The 25,023-nt window shown below is 40.7% G+C and overlaps 1 protein-coding gene across 3 annotated transcripts in view; it reads left to right on the top strand.

The window, feature by feature from the left end:
• Positions 1–25,023, top strand: part of IFNAR2 (interferon alpha and beta receptor subunit 2) — a 35,952-nt gene extending 10,929 nt beyond the window's left edge. For 2 of the 3 annotated variants that reach the window (XM_074970633.1, XM_074970643.1), the window contains 8 exons: positions 1,462–1,553; positions 8,772–8,813; positions 9,146–9,275; positions 11,121–11,296; positions 14,164–14,324; positions 16,823–16,988; positions 17,325–17,446; positions 21,463–25,023. In XM_074970633.1, coding sequence (XP_074826734.1) covers positions 1,514–1,553; positions 8,772–8,813; positions 9,146–9,275; positions 11,121–11,296; positions 14,164–14,324; positions 16,823–16,988; positions 17,325–17,446; positions 21,463–22,119 — 1,494 coding nt within the window. In that variant the 5' untranslated portion in view covers positions 1,462–1,513 and the 3' untranslated portion in view covers positions 22,120–25,023. The remainder of the gene's footprint in view (positions 1–1,461; positions 1,554–8,771; positions 8,814–9,145; positions 9,276–11,120; positions 11,297–14,163; positions 14,325–16,822; positions 16,989–17,324; positions 17,447–21,462) is intronic. The other variant, XM_074970652.1, reaches the window with a different exon arrangement.

Here is a 25,023-nt window from a genome sequence, read left to right as displayed (position 1 = left end):
TTCCACATCTTTCCAAAAAGATTAATTGTTAAAGCCACACATTTTAGTAGCTTTTCACATACAGTCAAACCATTTTTTATGTTGGATCTAGTGGCATAGTGCTCCCAACTGTCACAGTTCAGGGCACCTGCATTTCTCCTCAGTGTTCCAGCAAGGGCACCCACTCTAGGCTCCCAGTTCTGCAGCAGTTCCCCCCACTTAGGTGGAAACATGTTCCTCTCCCATCTAACTGTGGTATTTCCAGGGTGCATCATTTCCTGCCTACATTGTGTTATCCTCAGTAGAGGCAGGCTGCCCAAACAGAACCTGCTTGCTTTCTCTTCAGATACCATTAACAGGGTAATTGCTACAGCCTACTTTATACTCAAGGTAATAAACATTAGAGAAAACATTTAAAACAAGAACCCATACACACTAATTAGCTTAGAGTTAACTCCTGTTGTCCTTCATGACCGAAGATGACTTCAGCAGCTATTTTATGTCTTCCAAGTACGATTGTGGCTAAAAAAGCCAAGGAAAGAATGACAGTCCTTTCTGTATGAAGTGCATACATAGTGTAATACTGAGGAAGGGATTACAATCTGTGTCTCCCAAGTCTGCTGCTGTTTGCAGCTCAGCCTCTGTGCCTCAAGATCCCTACAGCAGTTAATCTTGAACTGGGTAACCCCATCATTGACCACTGCTTGCCAGAGTGATCTGTTTCTGATGTGTCTCAGCATTAATGTTGCATTGTTTCAAGTTATGCTCTAGTGTGTCCTTGAAGCATTTCTTCTGGTCACTTTGCAGGCGGTTGCTCAATTTCAGTTTCCATACTGCAACTACTTTGGCATCCTGGTGATGTCCATCCAGCCCAGAGTAATTGTGATACAATAAGCATGGCTTCAATCCCTGTGGAGTGACTACTTCCACAACCTCATTAATGGCAATTTTTGGAATTAGTAGACACTGGGTTTTTCCTCCCCATGGTATAGTTTGGAAGAAAAAAGAAGGGGGGGGGGGATTGGAAGTGGTCATTTGCATTCCTCAGGTACTTCCTAGGATATCCAGATCACAGATATTGTTCCAAAAAGTCCTTTGAATTTCATAAAAGCTTCCAGAGATTGGTCAGTCTCCAAGAGAAGGTACATACAGACCCACAACAACACAGACAGAATTGTGTTTAATACAGTGGACCCCAAAGATGTTCAACTTAATTTGATAAAGGTCATTCAGGATATTGTCAGTCTGTCACACTGTTTTCATATAAACTCTTAATGAAAATATTTATTCTTTAAACAAATGTTTGCCTATGTTTATCTGAAACACTACAAACCCTGCATCTCTCATGTTAAAGATACTGTTTCATCCCAGTTCTCATATGACATTAAAGGTGTGATATCAGCTCTTCTAAAAGCACAACAGGGCTTCTGTAGTATCAATCATCCAGTAATTATGCTGAAGTTTTGCTTGGTATAATTGCAGATCCAGAAGTAAAATGAGTGCTTCAATCAATAAGATGTGCTTCTAAATCATTATGGCAGTAGTGAATGTACCATTGTGTTTTTGTCAACTTGGTAAGTTACTTAATGTTGTATCCAGTACAAAGAAATAATAGGTTTCAGAGTAACAGCCGTGTTAGTCTGTATTCGTAAAAAGAAAAAAGAAAAGGAGTACTTGTGGCACCTTAGAGACTAACCAGTTTATTTGAGCATGAGCTTTCGTGAGCTACAGCTCACTTCATCGGATGTAACAGTGCTGATCATTCATTGATTACACTCTTCCTTCTGAGTAATTACTGACCAAATGTACCATCATGCTATTAGAGAGAACTGTACTGTTAGAAGTGCTGCCTTTTGACTAAGACACACAATCAAGGTCCAGACTGCTAGTGGTCCGTAAAGATTCCATGGCATTTTTTAATAATGGGGTGCTCTGGAACAACTTGTTGCATTCTACATCCCTAAATTCCCCTGTACTTTCAGATGGATAGAGGATTTCTCATTTCCTGTCCTAAACTTTTGTATGCTATTCCTATAGGATTTTAAATCATTGGAATTTAGCAGGGTTAATACCCTAACATTGTTATACTTATAAGAAGCACATGGGATCTTTCTCACACACACATGCGTTGGTGTAGAGTTACCAGTCCAGAGCCTGGATCAATCTAGTGGCCAGCCAGATTGGTCGCAGAGGGGAGCAGGGCGCTGTCGGTCATGATCAGATGCTCCTGGAGTGTGGCAAGATGAACCTAAAGTCCCATGGCCAAGCACCCTGTTCTTATAGTCCTTTTTCTCTGTTGAAGTCTATAGATTTTGCCGTGTCAGTTTCTGACTGGTTACTCCTTGATTGTGTTAACATTCCAAAAACACCTATGAGAGGGTCATCCTGTCCTGGCTTCGATTTAATCAATTGTCCTGTCTTTAGGGGTGCTAGCCTCCACCTCAGGGTCATCAAATCTGCCCTTCCTCAATCATGGGTGCATATTGTTGATGCCAGAGAACCATCAAATTTCAATAAGTGTCTTCGCTCCTCCTTTCTTGACCATCTGGTTAACAATGGCCTTCACACCTTATCTTTTCCTGATGCATGCATTCATTCCTCATTCACACAAACAGTCTTTTACAGAGACTTTGAGAATACAAACAGTATTTTATAATCAAGCAAAAAAGGCATTACAAATTAAACCTTGTTAAGTTTTATAACCAAGACAGTTTACATTGAGACCCAGGCCTCCAATGTTCCTCTAATCTACTTAACAGACAATACAGAATACTGTCTTACTAACTAAACCTTAAAACAAAGAACTAGAGAGGGCCCAATTTGTAATGCATATGGGAAAACAGACTTTCATAGTCCCAGAGGGTCATTCCTTTCTGCTATTCAGAAAGGGTGGCTAGCAGGATGAAATCAAATCCTACATTAATACTTATAGTACAATTATAAAATCCTGCTCCTACAACTAAAAAATCTGGCTCATCTGCCATTTTAACAGGAAACTGCTTTGGCAGATTCATTTAACTCTATAGAAAAAGAAACAGAATAAGCAGTGAATTTATTTGCCCTGAAGATTCCCCGTTTAACTTGCAAATCATATCCCTTTGCATTCTCATTCCTCCTCTAATCTAAATCAAGATACAGCTTCTTCCAGTTTGTTTCCTCTTGCTATCTGAGGCCAGAACGGTACACAATTTGTGTACCAATATCACTATTTTGGATAAGGGTGTGAGATTTTAAAAAAAATATTGAAATAGCTTTGCTGGTACAATCCCCTGTGTGAATGCAGTTATGCTGGTATAAGAGTGCTGATTCACATACTAGAAGAGGAATAAGCTATTGTGGTAGAAGACACTTTTATACCAGTAAAACTGCATCCACATTAGCAGGTTGTACCACTTCAACTGTACAAGTATAGTTGAAGTGATACAACTTTTGTACCTATTCAGGACCTCAATCATATTGAAGAAAGAGCACTCTATAAGGAAAGTAGTAGCTGAAAGCTGGCACTGTTGCCCAGGTGTAATTTGTAGAGCTGTGTTTAAAAAAAAAAAAGTCAAAAATGGCTGTTGTTGGTCAGCAATAGTAATGACAAAACCTGGTGATGGCCTAATTGGAAAGAGCTCTTTTCCATGCTTGTAGCTGTTTTGATCACTTCACACTAACGCAATGATGTTCTAAGCTTCAGAGTGACATTAGTCATTGTGTGTTCTACTTGTGGTGTTGTGCTGGGCTATTTGCTCATGTGGTGAATGAGGGACACATGCTGTTGTGAGGGGGTCTCTGTGTTTGGCATTATTGTGCATCCTTGTTATATGGGTGTGTAACAGGGTGCACTCACCTCTTGCGAGCACCCCCTTGGCTGAGTGTATGCCTGCACACTCACTCTGATTGTCCCTCTTCTGGAAAGATCTTCACCCTCTTGGGGCTTCCTGGCTACAACTCTCCAGCTGGGCCACTATAGTTCAGTTCCCCGCTCTGGGGTGCCTCACTATCCAGGCCACTTGTCCCCTCCTTCCTTCCTCCCCACACCCTTTAGCCACTGGGAGAACACAGGACACACCCAGGTCCGCTCACTACTCCAGGTCCCAGCCCAGGGACACTGTAGAGAGCAGCTGTCGCTATGTCCCTTTATCTAAGTCATGCTGCTGCTCTAATTCCCTGACCCACTTCCCTGCAGCCCTGTGCCATCGTCAACCTTACCTCAGGGCCTTGTCCTGATGGAGGCCCCACAACCAGCTCAGGGCTTCTTCTTGCTTTCTCTGCCTTCTGGGAGCACTACCTCATCCAAGGTCCTGTAGCTCAGCCAGCCATACACCTTCAGCTCCTGCAAGGAACTGTACTCCTTATGGCCCTGAAGCTCTTTTTATACTAGGCTGCTGGGCCCTGATTGGCTGTGTCCCACACAGCCACTCTAGACAGCTTGGAGGACCCACTCCACTGCCCCTTTTTTGGGGTGAGGTATGGCAGTTCCATGAGCTCTCCAGCAGGGGGCCTCAGAGGATCTGGTATACTCCATCACACGGTAATTGTGTTGATTGGCATCTAGAGAACTGTGCTGGGAGATTTGTATTGACTTGTGTGGATGGCAGTTGGCGCACAGGTATGGTGGGTGGGCCAACTACTCCACCAATGGTGCAGTCTCCATCATACAACTAATGAAATTGCTGCATGCAAATTAGCTGTAGAATACAGGTACACCACACAAGTTTAATTTACAGTATCTGTACACCACACTGTATAATTTGTAAAGTCAGAATAGCTGAGAACTTAATTGGCTGGTAAAAGACTGCAAAACCCTGTGATGGTTTAGCCTGGTGATATTCTGAACAAAGAGTCTTCAACCATTCTTGTGGCTGCTTCCATTGCTTCGTATCGGTTCAGCAGACATTTTAGGTTTCATAGTGACAGAGTGACATTCCTGGAATCTTATTATATTGCTGACAAATATGATTTAATATTAAGGCTCACCAAGTTTGTTGATATAAGGAAACTTGGTTGTTGAGAGTGATGTGAATGCTCCAGAATAGGAATTTCACCTATTGTGCTTGCCAAAGAAGTTAATAATTATTAACTGTTGAGGACAGAGACTAAACCTTCTACAAAGTTGTTTTATAGCTGTAGTTTCAGTTAAAACTTTTTTTAAAATTTTTAAAAAAAGTAGTAACAGTAGTGTGTTTCTTACAGAAGTGGTAGGGCCTGATCCAACTCCCACTGACATCACTTGAAAACTTTCTATTTATTTCATTGGGAGCTGGATCAGTATCATAACAAAGCAGAAGTGATATCTTATTTGTGTAGTGGAAGCACCCAAAAGGTACTAGCTGCTACATGTATGGGAAGAGAGAGTTCCTGCCCCCAAAAGCTTAAAATCTTAACTTATGTTACTCTACATATTATAAAAGTTATAGAATATATTTATTTTTAAAGCAGTGTTTTACTATTCATCCCACTTGACCAAACTTTTCTGAAATAGTTGATAATCTAATGCAGGAAATAACTTGTTTTAGTTCTCTTGATTTTCTGCTCTTTTTGACGACAGTTCTAATAGATTTTTGTTGTGCAGTCATAGGGAGGAGGAAGGGCTAGGACAGGAAGGATGTCTTGTGGTTAAGTCACAGACTGGAACTCAAGAGAAAAGGTTTCTGTTAGGTGCCACCACAGACTTACTGCGTGGTTTTGAGCAAATTGCTTAATCTGTGTGAGTCAGTTCCCAAGATACTGGGAGGATAAAATTATATGAGAGGGATTTAGTTACAATAGTGAAGAACATCGCAGAAATGTCTCTATAAATACATTTGTCTGCAGTTTCAAGGATTCTACATTGGTATCTTATTGTTTAATTTCAGTAATTAGGAAACAGTGGCCTACTCGTTGATTTTTTGGAGGCATCATGGTAAATGAGAGTTTTAAGGAAAGATTTGAAGGACAATGAGGTAACTTGGGAAGAGCTCCCCATAAACATCCCCAAAGTGTGAGGGTCAGGATGGAAGAAAGTACAAAGGTGCTTGTTTGAAAATTTAACAAGTGGGCAATGGAGGTTGGCATTATTGGCCAGTTGGAGGTGGGGGTTGACATCTGAATAGTAAATGAGAGATGGTGGGGAGGGTGGGGATAGACCATGAAGGTCTTTGAAAGTGACAAGCAACTTACATTTGATGCGATAAAGAAGAGGGCGTCAGAGACAGGTTGCAAAGAGAGGGGTAACATGGTCAAAGCAATGGGCTAGTGGAATGATATTTGCCACAGCATTCTGAGTGGATATGAGTGGGGTAAGATTGCGTTTTGTCAAAGCCAGAGTAAAGGATGTTGCAGCAGTTGAGACACTAGATGATGAGTCTAGATGAGGGTTTTAGCTCTGTGGATGAAAGGAAAGGCTGTATTTTAGAGATGTTTTGCAGAAAGGATCTGCAAAATTTAGATATAGCTGGGACATGGGGACCTAGAGAGGTCTGAATTGAAGATGCCCAGGTAATAGGCCTGACTGACAGGCAAGATGCTGGTGGTGTCCACAGTGATCGAGAAAGGAGGGAGCCTGGATGGCTTTTGTGGAAAGATTCAGAGCTCCGTTTCAGCCATGTTGAGCTTCAGCTAACAGCTAGAGCCCTGCACGCATACAAATTTAGATCCGTGGATGCGGATACCCGTGGGGATAAATCTGTATCCACAGAACTAGACAGCTCTCCCTGGAACCCGCAGCAGCAAAAGGAGCAGAACGTGGGGTCACTGCTCCCAGAAGCCAGCGCCCCATACTGGCAGCTCCTCCAGTGCAGCTGTACCACCCTCCAGCCCTGCTCACTGGAGCGGGCACTAGGCTCACAGGCAGTTGTCCCTGGTCACGCTCTTGTGTTCAAGCAGCGCGCACGCCCCCAGACAGGAGATGTAGACGGGGGGCAGGGCTAGGAACGGGGCTGCGAGTGGCACAGCTATGCTGGAGGAGTTGCCGGCGTGGGCACTGGTTCCTGGCAGTGGAGGCCCCACGTTCTGCTCCTTTCGCTACTGCAGTTCCACATCCATGCTATCCGCATCCACAGATATAAATTTGTATCCGCGCAGGGCTCTGCTAACAACTAAACATTCACAAGGAGATGCCAGAGAGAGACAGCTGAGATTTTAGTTTGGAAAGAAGGCGATAGGGCTTGTGGTAAATGAAAGCAGTGAATTACATGTTGCAACTGCTAACAAACTACAATATTTCAGAAATCCACACTCCTGACATGTAGCCACCAAGGCACATGTGAACATATCACACCAATATTCCTCAAGTACTACTGGCTCTGTATCCCTTTCCAGATTGAATTTAAGGCCTGGGCACTAACTTGCCAGGTATTTAATAGGTTGGGGTCTGAGCTACCTCAAAAACCAATTATCCAATCACAACCCTCCATGACCGTGCTCTAAAAGAACTTTTCAACTAGGCTGACCCAAGCTAAGATTGTTGGGTCTATGGAGCAGCGTATTTTCAGCAGCAGGAACGTGGCTAAGTAATACCTTAGCAGGGGAGATCAAAGTGAGCCTGAGTGACAAGGTACATGGATCTGAATGAGCCAGGAAAATGCCATCCCACATTCTGGAAGATTGGAGGAGAGAAAGGAGATGGCAAGAAGGGGAAGAGTAAGAAAAAAAGCACCCACACATACATATTGGGGACAAGGGAGGCTGTGTGAAAATTTCCATTTACTGGGGCTGTGTGATGGGTTCAGGACTCAACACTGCTGGCACCTCCTGCTGGTTGCTCTGGGAATTAGCTCTTGCCAGCTGCAGGGCACCCTCTGTGCATGGTGTCTCACCCATTGTCTGCTCTGCTGGTTTGGGACCCACAGTGCTACTCTGCACGGTGGCATCCTCTTCAGGACACTGCCCACTACTCCAATCTCACCCCCTTCCGGGAAGGGGAGCCAGAAGATAACAGTCCTTCAGCTAGCACCTGCCTCAGTGGCCAACCACAACCCAAAAGTCTAGCGCCTCACCTCAGGGGCAAGTTGTAGTCTGTCTCGGCCACGCTCCTCTGTGGCCAGGTGCAGGGGAAGTGGGGGACCCAGGCCCACCCACTACTCTGGGTCCCGACCCAGGGACCCTCTAGCAGCAACCTCTCTCTGCCCTCTTGTCCACCTATCTTCCCTGGGCCACTTCCCCTTTGGCCCCATGCACCTTCTTGACCCTTTGTACAGGGGCCACAGCCTGGCAGGTAACTGGGCTGGAGCTCTTCTTTGCTCCCCCAAGCCTGCCCAGCACTGCTCTGTCCAAGGTGCTACCTCCTTCACCTCAGGAGCCAGTCCTCCTCCCTTCCTAGCCAGGAAGAGACTGCCCTCGCTGCTGCTAGGCAGCCTTTATATAGGACCCAGCCTGGCCCTGATTGGCTGCCTCTCCTTTTGCCCTGATTAGCTCTCCACAGGCCCTTGCTGATTGGCTGCTGGTCTGCACAGCCTCCCTGGCCTGTCCTAGCCCTTTTTCTCAGGGAGTGGGGCAGCCGCCCCACTGCAGGCTGTCTTTAATTATTATATAGTGCTTAAATATCACAATGGTATGCTATTTAGAAACACCTGAGCTATCACTGATCACCTTCTTAAGGACAGTAACGGAAAAGCATTTGATACAGAAAGGAAATAATTCAAGTGCAGTTTCATCAAGAAAAAATGGTATAATCTGAAAGGAAAACGATGAGAGAGATGGAGAACAAGATTAGTATCACGAATAGTAAATGAATAAGAACTATAATTTATCATTGACAAATATTGTAGAACACACATGTACAATTTCTCTAATGAATAAATATATATACACGTTTTCATTTCCAGTGTACCTCCGCATTTTGACCGCTACTTTGTTCAGCTTGCCAGGTAAGAATTTTTATTGTATTTTAAGCAAAATCCCTGAAATAGCTCAAAAGATGTGTGTGTACTTCCATCCGGCATCCTTTTGACTTCACTATGCATTTCCATGTAAGAAAGCTATATGGATAATATCCAGCAGGACAGTCCCATGCATTTGTGCCTCCAATGCAATGAATGTGCAATTTAAAATGACTTCATCTTCAGTCTTGTAGTTTTCTTATCTTTTTGGGGGCTGATATTTAACTAATTGGTGAGTAGAATTACCGTGTGTAATGGTATTGAATTTGCTGTCCTTTTCGAATACTTCTTAATCTTAGCAACTTTTTCTTTTAATCTAGAAGCATCTGTGATAAATCCACCTCAGAAGTTAACAATGAACTCTCAGAATTTCCAGCACATTTTATCATGGGAACCAGGAAGTAATACAACTATGCCAACATACTATCATGTGATGTACATAGGTCTCAGGTTTGTTTCCATTCATATTGTACATGAATTTGTACTTTTTCTTACTTACTAGTCAAAATACTTGACTATTTTGTTTTTCAAATAGATTTTCTGAAATCCACCATTCATCAGATACAAGGGTAAGAATTAGGTTTTAGGATATGAGTAGCTATTTAAACAATTTTAAACAAGTACACATTAATTCCTAGAGCAAATTTGTACATGGAAGAAACCTGTATTTATCAAAGACATGATAACTTCAGCTTTTGTTGATGATTTCTGTTACTTTCTGTTCTTATTCTTTCATCAGTGCAAAGTACTGTACCCTAACTGAGAGATTGGGCCACAAGCCCTTTGGAAGTGTGATGGATTGGCAGGCTGACTGGTGCTGAGCCATACTATATTTGATAGTGCATGTGTGCAGAGCAAACTGAGCTTTAAAGCAAATATTTTTCAAACTGGTGATAACATATATGCTGAGTGCCCCACATAATCTGGGATACAGGGCATATAACAACACCGAACAAGGGTTAGATAACTGTAAATAAAAATATATACATTTTAAACTAACTTTTTTTTGTTTTCCTTTTTGGATTTCACTCCAAACTCTACCTTTCCCCAGTATAACACTGTCCAGTTCTTGTTCTCCCACCCCACTCCAGAATGCCTCATTCTGTGCCATCACAGATACCAGGAAATTTGGCACGCCAACAAACACTGCCAATAAGAGGTTACCTAAATGGTTTTTAAAAAAAAAAAGACATCCACATTTTTTTAAAAAACAATTTTATAACCTTAAGAATATAAAATAAATTTAACTTTTCAAGAACATACCATGTCATGTTTTAAATACTGCTTACCTTTGATGTTCCATAATGCAGTGTGGCTTCCTAATATTTTTGTCATAACAGCAATATGATCTGTGTCATCATCACAAAACTGGAGACATGGGAGGAGGAACCTGAAATGGGATCCCATTTGGGTGCTCAATGTTATATGTCAAATGCTGTTCTGTCTCAGGCTGTCTTGAGACATGCAAACAACTTTCAGGGTTAAACTATTTTTTTTTAAATAATCCTTTGCAGGTCACATTTAGGTAAAAAGGATTCTCCCCCATTCTATTTATTATTTGTAATACAGTAGCATGTACGGACCCATCTCAGATTGGAGCCCTATTGTGCAATGCAGTGTGAAAACACACAATAAGAGTCCTTGCCCCAGTGAGTTAACATTTTACATAGAGAAGATGAAGGGTTCAGGAGAAGCAGAGTATGACATACAAGCAGAGTGAAAAATGTGAGAGGCTGCAAACATTAAGTTAATTTTCAGATTTTGTTGTGGTGGTGTTTCGGTTTTGGGTAGGGTTTTGTTGAGAAGAAATTAGTGTGTATATATATGTACATAACCTATATGGACCAGGAAAGGAGCCAATATGACCCTAAAGGAGATTTACCCTACAAGAGTAAGTGGATTGGGGTAGCCTTTTGACAAGAGAAGCAAGTGGGGTCCCTCTTCAGGAAGTTTATTTTATGTTGTCAAGGTGAGTGGGAGATCCTGTGCAAAGCTTATGACTGACACTTCTTGTATATCGTTTTTCTTTTTATCCCTTAATCATTCTGGTTTGTTGTGGTTTGAGATTTTGTTTTTCAGTTTTCCTTGTCAAATATGTCCCTCTCTTCCACTCCCCATAAATAAATCATTTGGATTTCACTAGTCTGTGGTTTTGATTATTTTTGACGCTGTTTGAGAGCAGAGATCACTTCATCCAGTGCATCTCTGAGTTTTCATGTTACTCTCCAGAGGTACAGTCACAAATCAGAAGATCCTTTTGAACAACACTGATTTTTTTTTTCCTTCAACTTAAAGTAGATCGGAAAAGGGATGGAAAATTGCTAAAGAATGTTCAAATATCACACACCTGTCCTGTAACTTGACAAAGGAGTATGAAGACTATACTGATACCTACATAGCAATGGTTCAGAGCTTCACAGAACATAGAGTATTAAATTCATCTGTATCTGAATTCAGTCCATATAGGTCCAGTAAGTTCTCTCTTACTAGTCTATTTTTATCTGCATTTGTTCATTTTCTTGTTTTTATTCTCAGCTATACATAACCAGTGTTTTAATAATGGTACTATAAGTCATTGGTTCTCAAAGGCGGTCCGCCGTTTGTTTAGGGAAAGCCCCTGGCAGACTGGGCTAGTTTGTTTACCTGCCGCGTCCGCAGGTTCGGCTGATCGCGGCTCCCACTGGCTGGGTTCACCGCTCCAGGCCAATGGGGGCTGCGGGAAGCAGCGCAGGCCAAGGGATGTGCTGGCTGCCCTTCCCGCAGCCCCCATTCGCGATCGGCCGAACCTGTGGACGTGGCAGGTAAACAAACTGGCCTGGCCTGCTAGGGGCTTTCCCTGAACAAGCGGCGGACCAGCTTTGAGAACCACTGCTATAAGTAACTCCAAAGTAATTTAGTTGGTGATATACTAATTTATGTAAGATGTTGTGAACTAACATATCATCTAGTGTAGTGGAAAGCTATCTATACAAAATACATGGCTTGAATAGTTCTTATGAATAGAAACAAGCAATGGTTTTGAAGGAAAAAGCAAATGTTGGGATAGATTTCCTTCCATTGTGCATATATAAGAATCAATTTCTTTTATGTGTATTTATTTCAGACTTTTACAAAGGTCTTAGCATCATTTTGGGGATTTGAGAGTAGAAATTTCAAAAAAAAATTACTACATTTATAAATTGCATAATCTATTTTTTTATGTCAGTTAATTGGTTAACTGTTGAACAGGCAAAAACAAAAGGTGAGGGGTGGAGGAATATCTGCTTCCATTCTAGCTGTCACCTTGATTTCTCCCCATCCCCTTTGGTATGTCACATAAACACCAGATGCTCATTAGCAATGATGGTCTAATACTGCTAGAGGCTGCTTCTCCCTGGAGTCCTATTTACAATATCGCCACATTAATTTCTTTTTTTCCTCTCCTGAAATAAGGATTATTTATATTGGGGATCAAGTCGATAAACTGAACACGGAGACTATCTAATGTTAGGTACAAGGTTACAGAAATAGTATCCACTCAGCTCAAAGACTTTGAAATACTTTAATTGTAATGCTAACAAGCCAGGGTAACATTTTCATGAATGGACATTTCTCCATTAATTTTAAATATAGTGGTTGAGCTATTTTGCATCTCAAATTTGCAGGCCTTCCGGGAATAGTGTAGCCCTTATTGCAACTTGAGTTGACTTACATAGCTTCCCCCATGTACACCCTTGTTCCTGTCCTCTTCTGTCCAAACATCAATGCCCATTTATCTGGGGAAGCAGAGAACCCTAAACTTGAAAATAATGTAACACTTTTCCTCAACTGACTCATCAACATAGTGCCTTACAATGAGATTGTTCTAAAAAATTGGAAATGGTAAATTGTACCTTGTATTCAGACTTCATTGTTCCAAACATCTATTTTTCATAGATATGTATCAGAAAAATAAAAATATTACTCTGTAACAGTGTTCTCCAGCTGTTTCACATTTATGGATACATTTGCATGGATGAGGGTGCACTAGCATCTTTCCCATGCCACCTCTATGTTTGCTGTTTTGTAAAGTTGCAGAAAAGTATTATCAGTTGACTGAAGAGCCAAGCTCAAATGGTAAATGTTTTAACAAGAGCAACTTTTCTTTTTCTTTTCCTGGTGCATATTTAAACCAAGATGACCCTGAGTAGAAAAGCAGGGCTGTTCTGATTCATTACCCTAAAGCATCTGATTTACTTCTACCCATAAAATAGGAAGGGTTGGAGCCTCTCCCTCCTTGGCAGAAGGATCTGAGGTTTATTGTTGTTATTGTATAAATTAAACAACAGGAAAACCACAGGAAGGGGTGTGGAGTAGGATTTGGCCGGTATTGTGTGCATTCTCCTGTTTGGAGCAAGGTCAGAACTCCACCTCTTTAAAATGTTTAATTATTTTACCTATATGATCATAATAATGAACTAGACAAGTAGTTAGCACTTACATAGCATGTTTTAGATTTTTCAAAGCACTGTGTAGACAGTAACTAATTAGATCAAAACACAGCACTTGCAGAAGGATCAGTGAAGTGCAAAACTTTTGACCTTCAGGCTTTGGAGATACTGCTATGCTGTGCAGTGGAGAAAATGTCTGTATAGTTTTGAAAGTCAGGGAATTGTCAGGGCTTATGGCTCTCCAAAGTCCTGGGCATTCTGAGAAACAGGATCTCCAGGCATTGTTTTGAGGGCAAAAGCATTCACACAGAAGCCAGGCTCAGGATGATATTCCTCAGGTCCTGCCTGACAGTCACCTGTGAGAGAGCATCTCCCTTTGGAGCTCTGCGGCCAGTGGTTCCCGGCCAACAGTTAGTCCCTTTGTCTACGTTCCAAGGGGTATTTGTGTGTGGAGGGGCCACCCACAGGGATTAATTCGTATGGGTATTTCCAGTGTTTTACTAGAAGATGCTGCCTCAGAAAACACTGTTCACCCCTTCCCCATCAGCCCGTACTCACCTCCAAGCCAAACAAAAAGAACCTCAGTTGCACAGAATTTACACAGAAGGGCTTCTGTGGGGCTGGAGAAACAAGGGATGCTGCTGTTTTGGCTCAACTCCCCTCTCTCCTCACCCCCCTCCCCAATCACCTTTTCTCCCATGGTAGTTTTTGGATTGTTTTAGGTTTTTCTCTATTTTTATTCCCTCTGCTAAAAAAATTGGAGGAACAATTTTCCCCTCAATCTTTGATAATTTCAAACCCTGTTGGGCAACTAATTAGTCAATCATCTGACACATGGTAATTGACTTGATTTTTACGGCTTGTCTAACTGATGTTAAATGTATAAATGTAGTTATATTTTGGGGTTTGTTTTCTTTTTCTTTAAACAGCATACTTGGGTCCACCAGAAGTTAATCTTACTGCTTGTACAACCTGCATAAATGTGATAGTAAAACTTCCAGCCGCGTATTTAAAAGAAAAATCTTTAATTGATGTATATCAAGAACTTGATTATATGACAACAGTGGAATCATTTGATAGAAAGGAAAAGGTAAGTAACTTGTAGTTTTAAGATTTAAAGAAAAATGTACAAAGCGTAAAAAATAAATTGGCTTGAGCAGTAAGGAAGCTTGCTGAAGATGAGCTCTGTCGTATCTTATCCTAGATCTTTATATGAATAAGACTATTGTCAGTGGTTTACACAACACAGGATAAATGTGAGCCTTCTTGAGGCATGAGCTGATGATTTGGGTACCAGAGAAAATCCTTCTGCCCTTCATTCCACCCCCCAGTGATACAGTATTCCCCAGTAGGTGCAGTGTAGGAGATTCTTTTCATTCCTTCGAAGCGCCTGACATTGGCTACTTCTAGAGACAAAATAGCTGATTAGGTAGACCACTGGTTTGTTCCAGTATGTCAGTTCTTATGGTATCACATAGTATTGATCACAAAAATAAACTCCGTGCTAGAGTATATCAAAAGTGCCTTTTTTCCCTGTAGGAGCTCCCCTATCCCAATTTTAAATTATAGTGGACCTTTCCTTCAACTCACTCGAAAAGTAAATAACACATTTACATTGTCACTTTCATGCTGAAGGATCCCAGAGTGAACTGTATAAGGAGATCACTTCTCCTGCCTCTATTAAAATGAAGTTGCCTCTAAAATGAATCTTGACAATTTATGACATTCTAGGGTGTAATCCAGACCAGTGTGGGGCAGTGTCACCCTTGCCCTGCAATCCTGGGTGCCTCACAATGCTTTGCTGCTGTATCTTCCACTTGGGCTGCTCAGAAACAGCCTTGCAGCATGTGGGTAACACTCTGAGTATCTGTGTCTAGCTGTAGCCTGCCAGTCATACATCAGTCTCACGCTCACTTCCACCAGCCTTGGTGACTCCAACACACTCCCAGTCCTGGATTTTCCCACAAAACCTGTGTTCTGTACTATCTGGCCCTCTCCTGGACAGTCCAGATATATTAGGCCCATTGCCCCTCTAAGGGGATAAGTATACAGCAGTCTGCTACCCTAAATGGAGCTACACACACAGTTCACAACAATGGATTATTTTTGATTAAAGAATAAAACAAGTTTATTTAACTACAAGGAAATGAGGTTTAAGTGAGTACAAGTATAAGGCATTAAAGTCACAAATGGTTACGAGAGAAATAAAGATAAAATGCTTCCTAGTACTAAAACTTAAGAAACTTGATTTGGTGAAGTCCCTTATCACATGTTTCCAGTAACATTGCTGACCAAATTCTCAGACCAGGATCTTCTCCCAGAGTCCAAAGGTTGTTTCTTTTGTCCTCTTAGGTGAAAGAGAGAGATGGATAGGGAGAGAGAACTTAATGTTTTTGTTCCTAACTTTTATAGTTCAATCGCCTTCTGAAATGCATTTTCCTGAAGGTTAGCCCTAGATAACGTTCATTCTCACTGTGAGGACAGAGGCAAGGAGTCTGGTGGTGAAGAGGGTCCGTGCTGTTGTTTGCTAAGATGCAGATTTGTTAGTTCATGCCTCCCTTCCTTGCCAAAGAATGGCCACTTGGTAGGTGATTGCCCATGAACTTTGATGCCTCCTGGCTAGAGGCGTTAGCTTGTCCTTTGTCTTTCAGAAACTGGTTTACCCAGACTTTTCTGGTAAACACATTTCAGATCTAATTTCTACTTATCTTTATAACTTTACATATAATGTTGTTATTCACATTTCACCTTGATATTATTGACAAGCCAGTTATTAGTTTTCAAATGATATCTCACAAGGCATATTTTGTACAAAGATTATTACAACAGCGTGTAGGGTGTGAATATAGGGGGCATTTGGTCACATGGTTGTTCAATATTAGATGACAACAGATTGGGACAGACATTGAATAAGAATTGTCGCCAGATGAAAATGTGGGCTGGGTTCATTACTGACTCCTAGAGCGGTGCAAGACTGCCCACAGGAAGTATTTACACAGTGCCTGTCACAATGGTGTCTGATCACCAAAATATGAGTGATTCAATTACACTGTTTTCTGCAGCATCTAGGTCCCCTATCTAAGAACTGACCCAGCCCAATTCAGCTACGCTTGTGAGATCAGATGTAATGAACAATTATAATCAAAACCATCAAAGGGGGCTTTTCTAAAAGTCTTTAATAAACCACTCTGAAGACAGATACATTTGAAGAAAGAGAAAAGGAATGTAGATACAAGACTGCTAACTTTTCTACTGAACAGCAAAAGTGCCATTTTATGGTGCACCAACTTCTTGCTAATGTAGAACTTGTAAGATTGAGCCTTTTAATAAATTGAATCCAGTGGACAGAAGTGTAGGGTCAGTCCTTGAGCTCTAGTAACTGCTTTCCTTCTCTCGAAAACTGGAAAAGTGCTATGCTTCCTCCCCACTCTACCCCCACCCCCAACTATACAACTCAGTTGTACTTGCCACTGTACAGCTTCACAATGGGATATTAAAATAGCTATTAAATGCGAGGGTTTTTTTAATCGGTGTTTAACAACTCCTTTTAGACAAACAGGTTTCAATAAGATATTGTTTTCATGGCAGATTCCTATTAAGAATGAAACCTCTGAAGAAAGCTTTAGCTATGTTGTTGGAAGCTTGCATTCATATACAAATTATTGTGTGTCTGTTGCTGTGGCTGCATCACTAAACGATCATTCCATCCCTTCGGCCTTGAAATGTATAATCACCAGGTCCAACACTCAACCAGGTATCAAATATTTTAAAGTTTGGTGGGGGAAGGGGTCAGGTTGTCAGTCTGGTTGTTTTTTAGTTTTTAATAGTATTTTCAGAAAAGGGTAACTGGTAAATATCCCAGTAAGAGAGAAAGCATCTTTTGATAGACATTTGGTTGGACCTATAAATGACATATGAGGTACCGGATATCTTTGGCTAATCCTGCTGGCTGTACAAATAGCTCTTTAATTGTTTTCAGTGATCCAGAGTTGTTCTTTTCAATCTTAAATAAGTGTGTAATATAAGAAAAATTGGAAATCTCTCCTACATCTATTGGGTTTTACTCAGTATGTTTTTTTTCCATTTGCAGGTTATGGTATAATTCCAATCCTAAGTGGTGGACTTGTTTCATTGGTAATAGGCATCTTCCTGTTAGGACTGTATAAAGGAGGTTTCATTTGCTTGAAAAGTAAACCATGGCCAAAAGTCTTGGTACGTCTTTTTCATATTTAATTTACCTGGTGGGGGAGAGGGAAGGCCTCATAATGTTTATACAGCAAGTAGCAAGATATATTGTTCATTAGATAAAAGTTAAGAAACAAATATTTTGCATTGAAGAGTTCCCTTAAAAGTGAATTGCAAAGCAACTAGAAATTCCATCCACTTTAGATATAGACTGCTAGATGCCTGCAAGGCAGTAGGGGGTGGTCGGTAAATGACCTGAACGTTCACTTTTGTACATTTTTATTTTTCCTTTTCTACTCCTATGATTTCTGAAATTGGCTCCCAATTAAATGTCAGTTCTCTGAGCATCATACTGGGGATCCTATGTAGAATAAAATGTGATAAATGTCATGGAACTTCACTGGACCAAAGGAGCAGCTACAGAAAGGGAGGATATATCTGGGGAAATAAAGTATTTTTGATTTTTGTGTTTTCTTAAATATTTTCCATCTTAAGGGATTTTTATTTAAAAAAAAAACACAAATAGGCATCTTAGCCCTCTGGCCACCTTATGGGCAAGCTCTGTTCTCTAGAACAGGAGCTCTCAAACTCGGGTTCAGGACCCCTCTGGGGGTCACAAGGTTATTACATGGGGGGTCACGAGCTGTCAGCCTCCATCCTAAACCCCACTTTGCCTCCAGCATTTATAATGGTGTTTAATATATAAAAAGTGTTTTTAATTTATGAGGGGGGGTCACACTCAGAGGCTTGCTATGTGAAAGGGGTCACCAGTACAAAAGTTTGAGAACCACTGCTCTAGAAGGTTTTCAGAAGGTGTTGTGGTGTCATCAGCATGGTGAATGCCAGAGCACCACAAGAAGCCTGGACATTTGTGGAAACTGAAGGGCAGAAAGTGAGAATTTAACTAATGACGTGTCACCTGCCATTCTTAGCCTGGGAAGTTTAGGACATATTGCTAATGTGGGAAGAATGTTCATTATTCAGTTCGCAGCTTAGCTTGGAGGATGGGGGGGACAACAAAAATACTTATCTGTAGGTTACTAAATGTTGTAGCTTAAATTGCTTAAATGCTGTATTTTTATCAAAACAGTTCTTTGCTAGTTCTGCTACAACATAGATGATTTGAAACTGACTAACATAGTTGATTGCTAAAGGTATGGATTAAAAGTTAAAATCAAGGTCTTCTGCTCATTTCTGAGGTTTTTGTCCTGTTGTAGGGCAAAAGATCGCTTGTAACTTTACGCTATGATTACTAGATATTCCTGGCACCCTAGCCAACATTGGTTTAATGTCCAAAGCTGCTGGTAAGCTAGTGCTGAATATATAATTACTGCCAAGTTTACCTGCAGAGTCAGGGCTTCTCCAATAAATTGTTGATTTACTCAGAGTTTTGGAATATCTCAAATATGAAAATGACCATATAGGTTTGAGAACATAAGCATGACGTATATGTTTTTGTGTATTATAAAATTATGGTTTCCATAGTATAACTATTGAAGTTATGAATAGCGATGGTTGAAAACTTTCCATCAAAACTGTTTTTTGGATAGAAAAATTGAGATTTCAACTAAACAAATTTTTTAGCAAATAATTGTCTGCTTTCCACTAAAAACTGTATTTTTTTCCAACAAAAAATCAATATCCCAAACTCAAAAACTGAAATATTTGTATATAGATATCTTTCCATGGTACCTCATGCAAGTTGTAGTTTGGTTTCCTCATGTCCCCATTCTCTCTGGGTTGAGCTGGGCTCTCAGCCCAGATGATATCTCCCTTGATGATCTCACCATGGCCACGGACTCCCATGATGTAACCCCCCCAGGGGGATGTAGTCTAACCAGGGAGCCAGCCTGTAGAGGAGAATGGGGATGTGAAATACCCAAACAACATTTCTCATCAGCCACTACGGTAGCAATTCCAAATTAAAATGTTTTGTTTTTTGACAAAAAGCTCACAAGGAAAAAGCCCACCCTGAAAGTGGCTCTATTTTCTGCTGGTTTGGCTAGAGTCTTTGTGGCATGATGTCATAATTTAAAGCTATGGACACCCTGAAGATCTTACACTCTAAATAGACAATGTACACAAAGATGTGGAGGAAAAACAGACACAGAGAGGGGAAGTAAAAAAATAGAACACAGCTTTTCTAAGTCCCAGTCCGATGCCCTACCCATTAGAGAATGGTGCCTCTCTAGTACAGTATGGATATGCCCTAGAATTTCATATCAACCTATGATGTCCGAGTCCCCAAAGTTCAGAAGTCAGGAAAGACACATGCTAATTATGCAGGAAATCTCTTCCCTTGTCATTCTGGAGGGCCAACACCAGAAAAATTCCCAGAGCTGTTCTTCATGGTTTTTTTTATTGTCCACAAGAGGACAGGAGACCAAGAGGCACTAAAAATTCAGCACCTTCATAAGAAAAAACAAAACTCTGGATGAAATGTGGAAAAGAGCTCTTACAATTGATCTATCACACACTGAATAAGAGCCCAGTATCTTACTTATGTCATTACACCCAGGGTGTGAAGGAGATAAGTCATGAAGGGCTTCTTTGGCCAGGTGGATAAGATGTTGCTTTGAGGAAGCATACAAGTCTTCAGGGTATGTCATTCCTGAGGAAACCTGAACTTGCTCTACAATGTCAACAGCAGTCTCCCAAGCAAAGAACATCTTTGCTGAAATAGATATACATAGAAAAAGTCTGGCCTTCAGTTTCCTTGTATACCAGATGTTATAAACTGGATCTGCAATCATCCCAAGATGCCTCCTTTGTCAGGAGTGTGCTCTAAATAGTGGTTCCAAAATAGATATGCCACAGGATTCAGGATTTCTCTCTTACCCCCTCAGTCTCTCTTTCATAATTTATTAGTGTATTCTTATATCAATGAGGATTAGGGGAGAGCTTATGCTATAGAATGGAATGGTAATTTCACTAGAAGAAAGGAAATTAGCATGTGAGTACTCTCAAATGGCTATATTTCTCGTAGCCAACTACAAGTGTATGACCAAATCTATCATTAACTACCAAGTGTCAAAGCTGGAAAACACTTACAGGTTTAGAAGAACTCTTCTAGTGGTTGGCCTGGTAGGCAGGGCCAACATCCCCTGCATAGACTTTAAAGTAACTGTCTCCAGTCACTGTACAGATGAAGACAAAATCCATGATTGAGGATTAATGGTGAGACTAGAAGAAAAAAGGAAATTTAATTGGTGAAATACATTGTACATTGCCTCACATATTTTGACTAAAACAATCTTTCTCAGGCTTGTTATGTGAGAGAATGTCTTTTAGGGAATTCATACAGCTGGGATATTATACATACATATAGGATTTTGTACAGGTGGCAAATATTAAAAGGGCTTTAAAAATTGATCCTTAGCTTCCAGGAAGGAAATAGAAAACGTTAGTTAAGCAAAAAGAAAAGGAGTACTTGTGGCACCTTAGAGACTAACAAATTTATTTGAGCATAAGCTTTCGTGAGCTACAGCTCACTTCATTGGATGCATGAAGTTAAGCAGTGTACTGAAGAGTTTTAGGACTACCCTCTGAACCTAAGTTCTCTGCAAAGAGAGCTGGAAACTTCCCCCCCCCCTTTTCCTTGTTCTTCAAAACCTTGCCACAAAATATATTTGATAGTCTTCAACAGAGAAAATCCCACAAAAAATACATCTTGAAAACACGGTGTCTTCCATCTGGGGTTTTCTTTGGCAAAAAGCATAGGGTCATTTCTGATCTTATTTGGAACCAATATGCAATTGCATGAGCCTATCTAGTTCTCTGTGTGTGTATTTTGGAGCAGGATGCCATTCTTTTTTGAGTGCAGGAGAGGGAAGACTTCTGGATTCTCAGAGCTTTGAAGATAATGCCAAAACATGTATATTGGGGTGATCCGTTGACTTCTGAACACTTTTGCCTGTGTACTAGTATAAGTGCAAAGTGGTGAGGCAGTTGTTAAAGTAAATAACAAGATTATTTTCTTATTCTCTTATTTGTGTGTAATTTTTGTGTGTGTGATTTTTTTTGTTTTTGTTTTGTCTTTTTAGGAAACCACAAATAACTTACATTGCTCAGTGCATGAACCTGATCCTGAAAAAGTGTGCTCTGTGCAAGTCATGTATAAAGAGATGAAAAAAAAAGAGTGGGAATACAGTTATGATGATGATAGCGAAAGTGATAGTGAAAATTCTGGTGAATATACTAGACATGACATCTCGGGCAGAGTTCCAAGTTCCCATGCCAAATCAAACACCTTCGTGCACCAGACTATAGACTGTCCATCTGCAGAGAGTAGCAGTGAAGCAATTGAACTTCTGGGTTCTGAGGCAGAAAATTCTGAAGAGCATCAATCTGTCATTAGCGAAAATGAAAGCACAAGTAGAGTGTTCTTTCATCCTTCATCTGAAGTAAACAGTTCGTCAACTTCTGGGTTAAGTAACAGTGCTTGCTTTAACATAAACTTAAATACCGTGATGCTGAGAGACCCTGACAAGACCTGGGATGATTCTGCAACATTAATCTCCCAGCAAAAGGATGCAGTTGACTTTCAAGATTCTAGTGCTTCTGATGCACTTGAATCAAAATTTTTTACTAACACAGTAGATGTTAAGAAGCCAGATTGTCATAACATCTCACATGAATTGCAAAAACCTAGTGTCTCAGATGAAAGTGATGCATCAGATTCTGAATACATAAGGAGATGAATTGGTGAAAGCTAGAACCACTTTATAAAACATGAATAAACAACTGGTCATGTTTCAGAGTTTCTCTTTCTGGTTTGAACGTACAATTCAGCTTCTGATGAACTCTGCATTTTTTAAATTCTAAATATATGCCTGTACATTATAAAAGCATGCAGGACTCATATATTAATTAACAGTGTTTTGGTAGCTTAGGGCTTCTCTACACTAGGGGTTTAGTCCAGTCTAACTCAAGTTAGTGCAGATTGAAAATACCTGTGTACACATGAGGCAAACCCTAACCCTTGGTGCAAATTCTGGAGTCCTCCTTCAAAGTGTACTAAGTTCAGTGAAAATTGAGTTAGTGCAGACTATCACTCATATCTGCACAATGTTGCTACATGGTACTTTAGCACTCCTCCAACATCTGTCCCACACTGCTTTGTGGGGTCAAATGATAGGTATGTGGGCACCATCAGTTGCCCAATACAATCAGGAAACCCTTGCATGCAGAGCCATCAATAATCTCCTGAGCATTACCAAGATTTATAACCTGGTGCAACAGTACCTTCTGCGTGGCAGCACACACCTGCGTGACAATGCCTCCAACAGTCGATTGCCCCACATCAAATTGGTTGGCTATAGACTAGTAACAGTTGCGGTGGCCAGCTTCCAGATGGTGATGGAAACCCATTTCTCAGTGGGTTATGGGACTTTACATGTTGATATGGTGCCACTGCAACTAGTTCAGCACAGATCTCAGAAAAGATTGCCTTCACTGTCCTGAAATTCTGTTGCCACGGCTGGTCATCCCAGATCTGCAGAACAATCCTCTCCCACCAATCAGTGCTGCTTTCCTGAGCCCAGAAATGGCACAGCACCAAGTGAAACTGCTCCAGGAAGAGTAGAGTAGTAGTTGCTCGATGTCCTGCTCATTCCTCTGCTACTGTTGCTGGTAGGTGATTGGAGGCCAAAGCCACCCAGCACTGAGAGCTCAAATAAAGTCCAGACAGCCTCTGCGTATAATCATAGTTGCCAGAATCGTGGTGTGGAGCATTGTTGCCTCCATGCTGGCCAACAGCAGTTTGAAAACGATGCTAGCCTTCCCAGATAGAGAGGAATCGAATCAGGGTAGATGGAGCAAAACACGGAATTCTGAATTTTACCTTAAGTCCCAGAATTCCTCTGGTTTCTGCAATGCATTTCACAGTGTGCAACAAGACAAATCCCAGAATGCACACAGTTCAACAGCAAAGCAAAGGACCATCGGATACTCACCCAAAATGCCACATGCTTAGTACGCTCAAAGCCTCCACCATGTGTACGAAATGATGCGAATTGAAAGAAGGCACAGCTGTCCCCGTATACATGCTGTTAGAGCAACTTCTATATTGTGCACCAACTGATATGCATCAGCTGGAACAAACTAAACCCGTTGTTCAGACAAGCTTTTAGTGTACAATACTAGCTTTATTTCACACACAAAAGCGAAGTACAGATCTGAAGGTAAATATATGTAGCAACAGTATATTGCAGTTATTAAACTTTGTGAATTCTCACACATTGTGGTCCACAGACAAGTCCACTTTAAGTGTTTAATAAGTAGTAAACCTTTACCAAAAATTCACCATGAGAAACAGAAATAATGATGTTACTACATGGGTGGTCTCACCACACAGTAATCTCCACAAGCAGTCTCTGGAAGGTCTGCTCTATATTGGTGGTTACTTTTAAATATGTTTTAACCATTGCAAACAATAGAGTAATGCTGCATTCCTGTAAATGAATTAATCCTACACAGAAGCTGTTTATGCAGAGAAAGCTGATTAAGTGAAAACCATGGGAAAAGAATGAAAACTGCCATTGTTTCTGTACTGTATCTCCTATATTGATAACATTTAAACAGATTCAGCATTTACCTCAATCTATAGTGAAACCGAGACCAGACAGCTAGTAGATGGTCATAGCACATTTGGTGGGTTCAGACCCAGAAAGAGCACTCTCTTTTAAAAGTCTTCAGTATAAAATAAGACATTATTATTTTTCCACAAAGCATATTTCATTGCAAAACACTGAAGGTGAAATCTTGGTCCCATTTAAGATCTGGTCTACACAACAGAGTTATGTTGACACAAGGCAGCTGACATTGACCTAGCTATGGAAGTGTCTAGACTTACATTTCTCTCCCACCGACATTAACTGCACTGCTATGCCGACTTCATAACTCCACCTCCACGAGTGGCATAGAGTCAAGATTGATGTAGTTAGGTTAACACAGAGTCCGTGTAGACACTGCATTGCTTATGTTGACTACTACTGGGTTTCAGGAGCCATTCTAAAATGCCCCACACTGACAGTACAATCCATAAAAGTGTTCCTGGTGAGGATGCGCACTACCAACACAAGGAGCAAAGTGTGGACATGCACAAGCAGTGTAATTATTGCAACAGCTGTATGCCGACGTAAGTTAGGTCGATTTAAATTTGTAATGTACATATGGCCTTTGTCAATGGGACTTTTGTCACATGTTTCTTTGGGGCCAGGATTTCACTTGATAATTAAAGCAGTTTAAAATAGTATAAGGTATTAAGAAATACTACAGAACATATTTAGACTTGTACCATAGATACAAAATCTTTATCAGAAGTTAAAGTGTGAACTTCTAATACAATGTATGATGCTGCATGGAAATATTCCTTTTTGTAATGACATAACCAGGAACTGTGTATGTGCCAGAAAGTATGTAAACCAGGAAACACAATATTTTAGGAGCAGAGTTCAAGCTGCTAAAATAATTCAACAGGTCATTCCTAACTGGTAATGGAAGTGGATGTCTTTGTGTGTGTTTGTTTTTATTTTAATTACCTTATTACGTTTTATATATTTTTTTACATTTTTTTAAAATGATCAGCTACCACATTGTATTTT

Source organism: Natator depressus, chromosome 1, assembly GCF_965152275.1.
Source record: "Natator depressus isolate rNatDep1 chromosome 1, rNatDep2.hap1, whole genome shotgun sequence".
NCBI lineage: Eukaryota > Metazoa > Chordata > Testudines > Cheloniidae > Natator > Natator depressus.
This window is presented reverse-complemented; position numbering and strand designations above follow the sequence as displayed.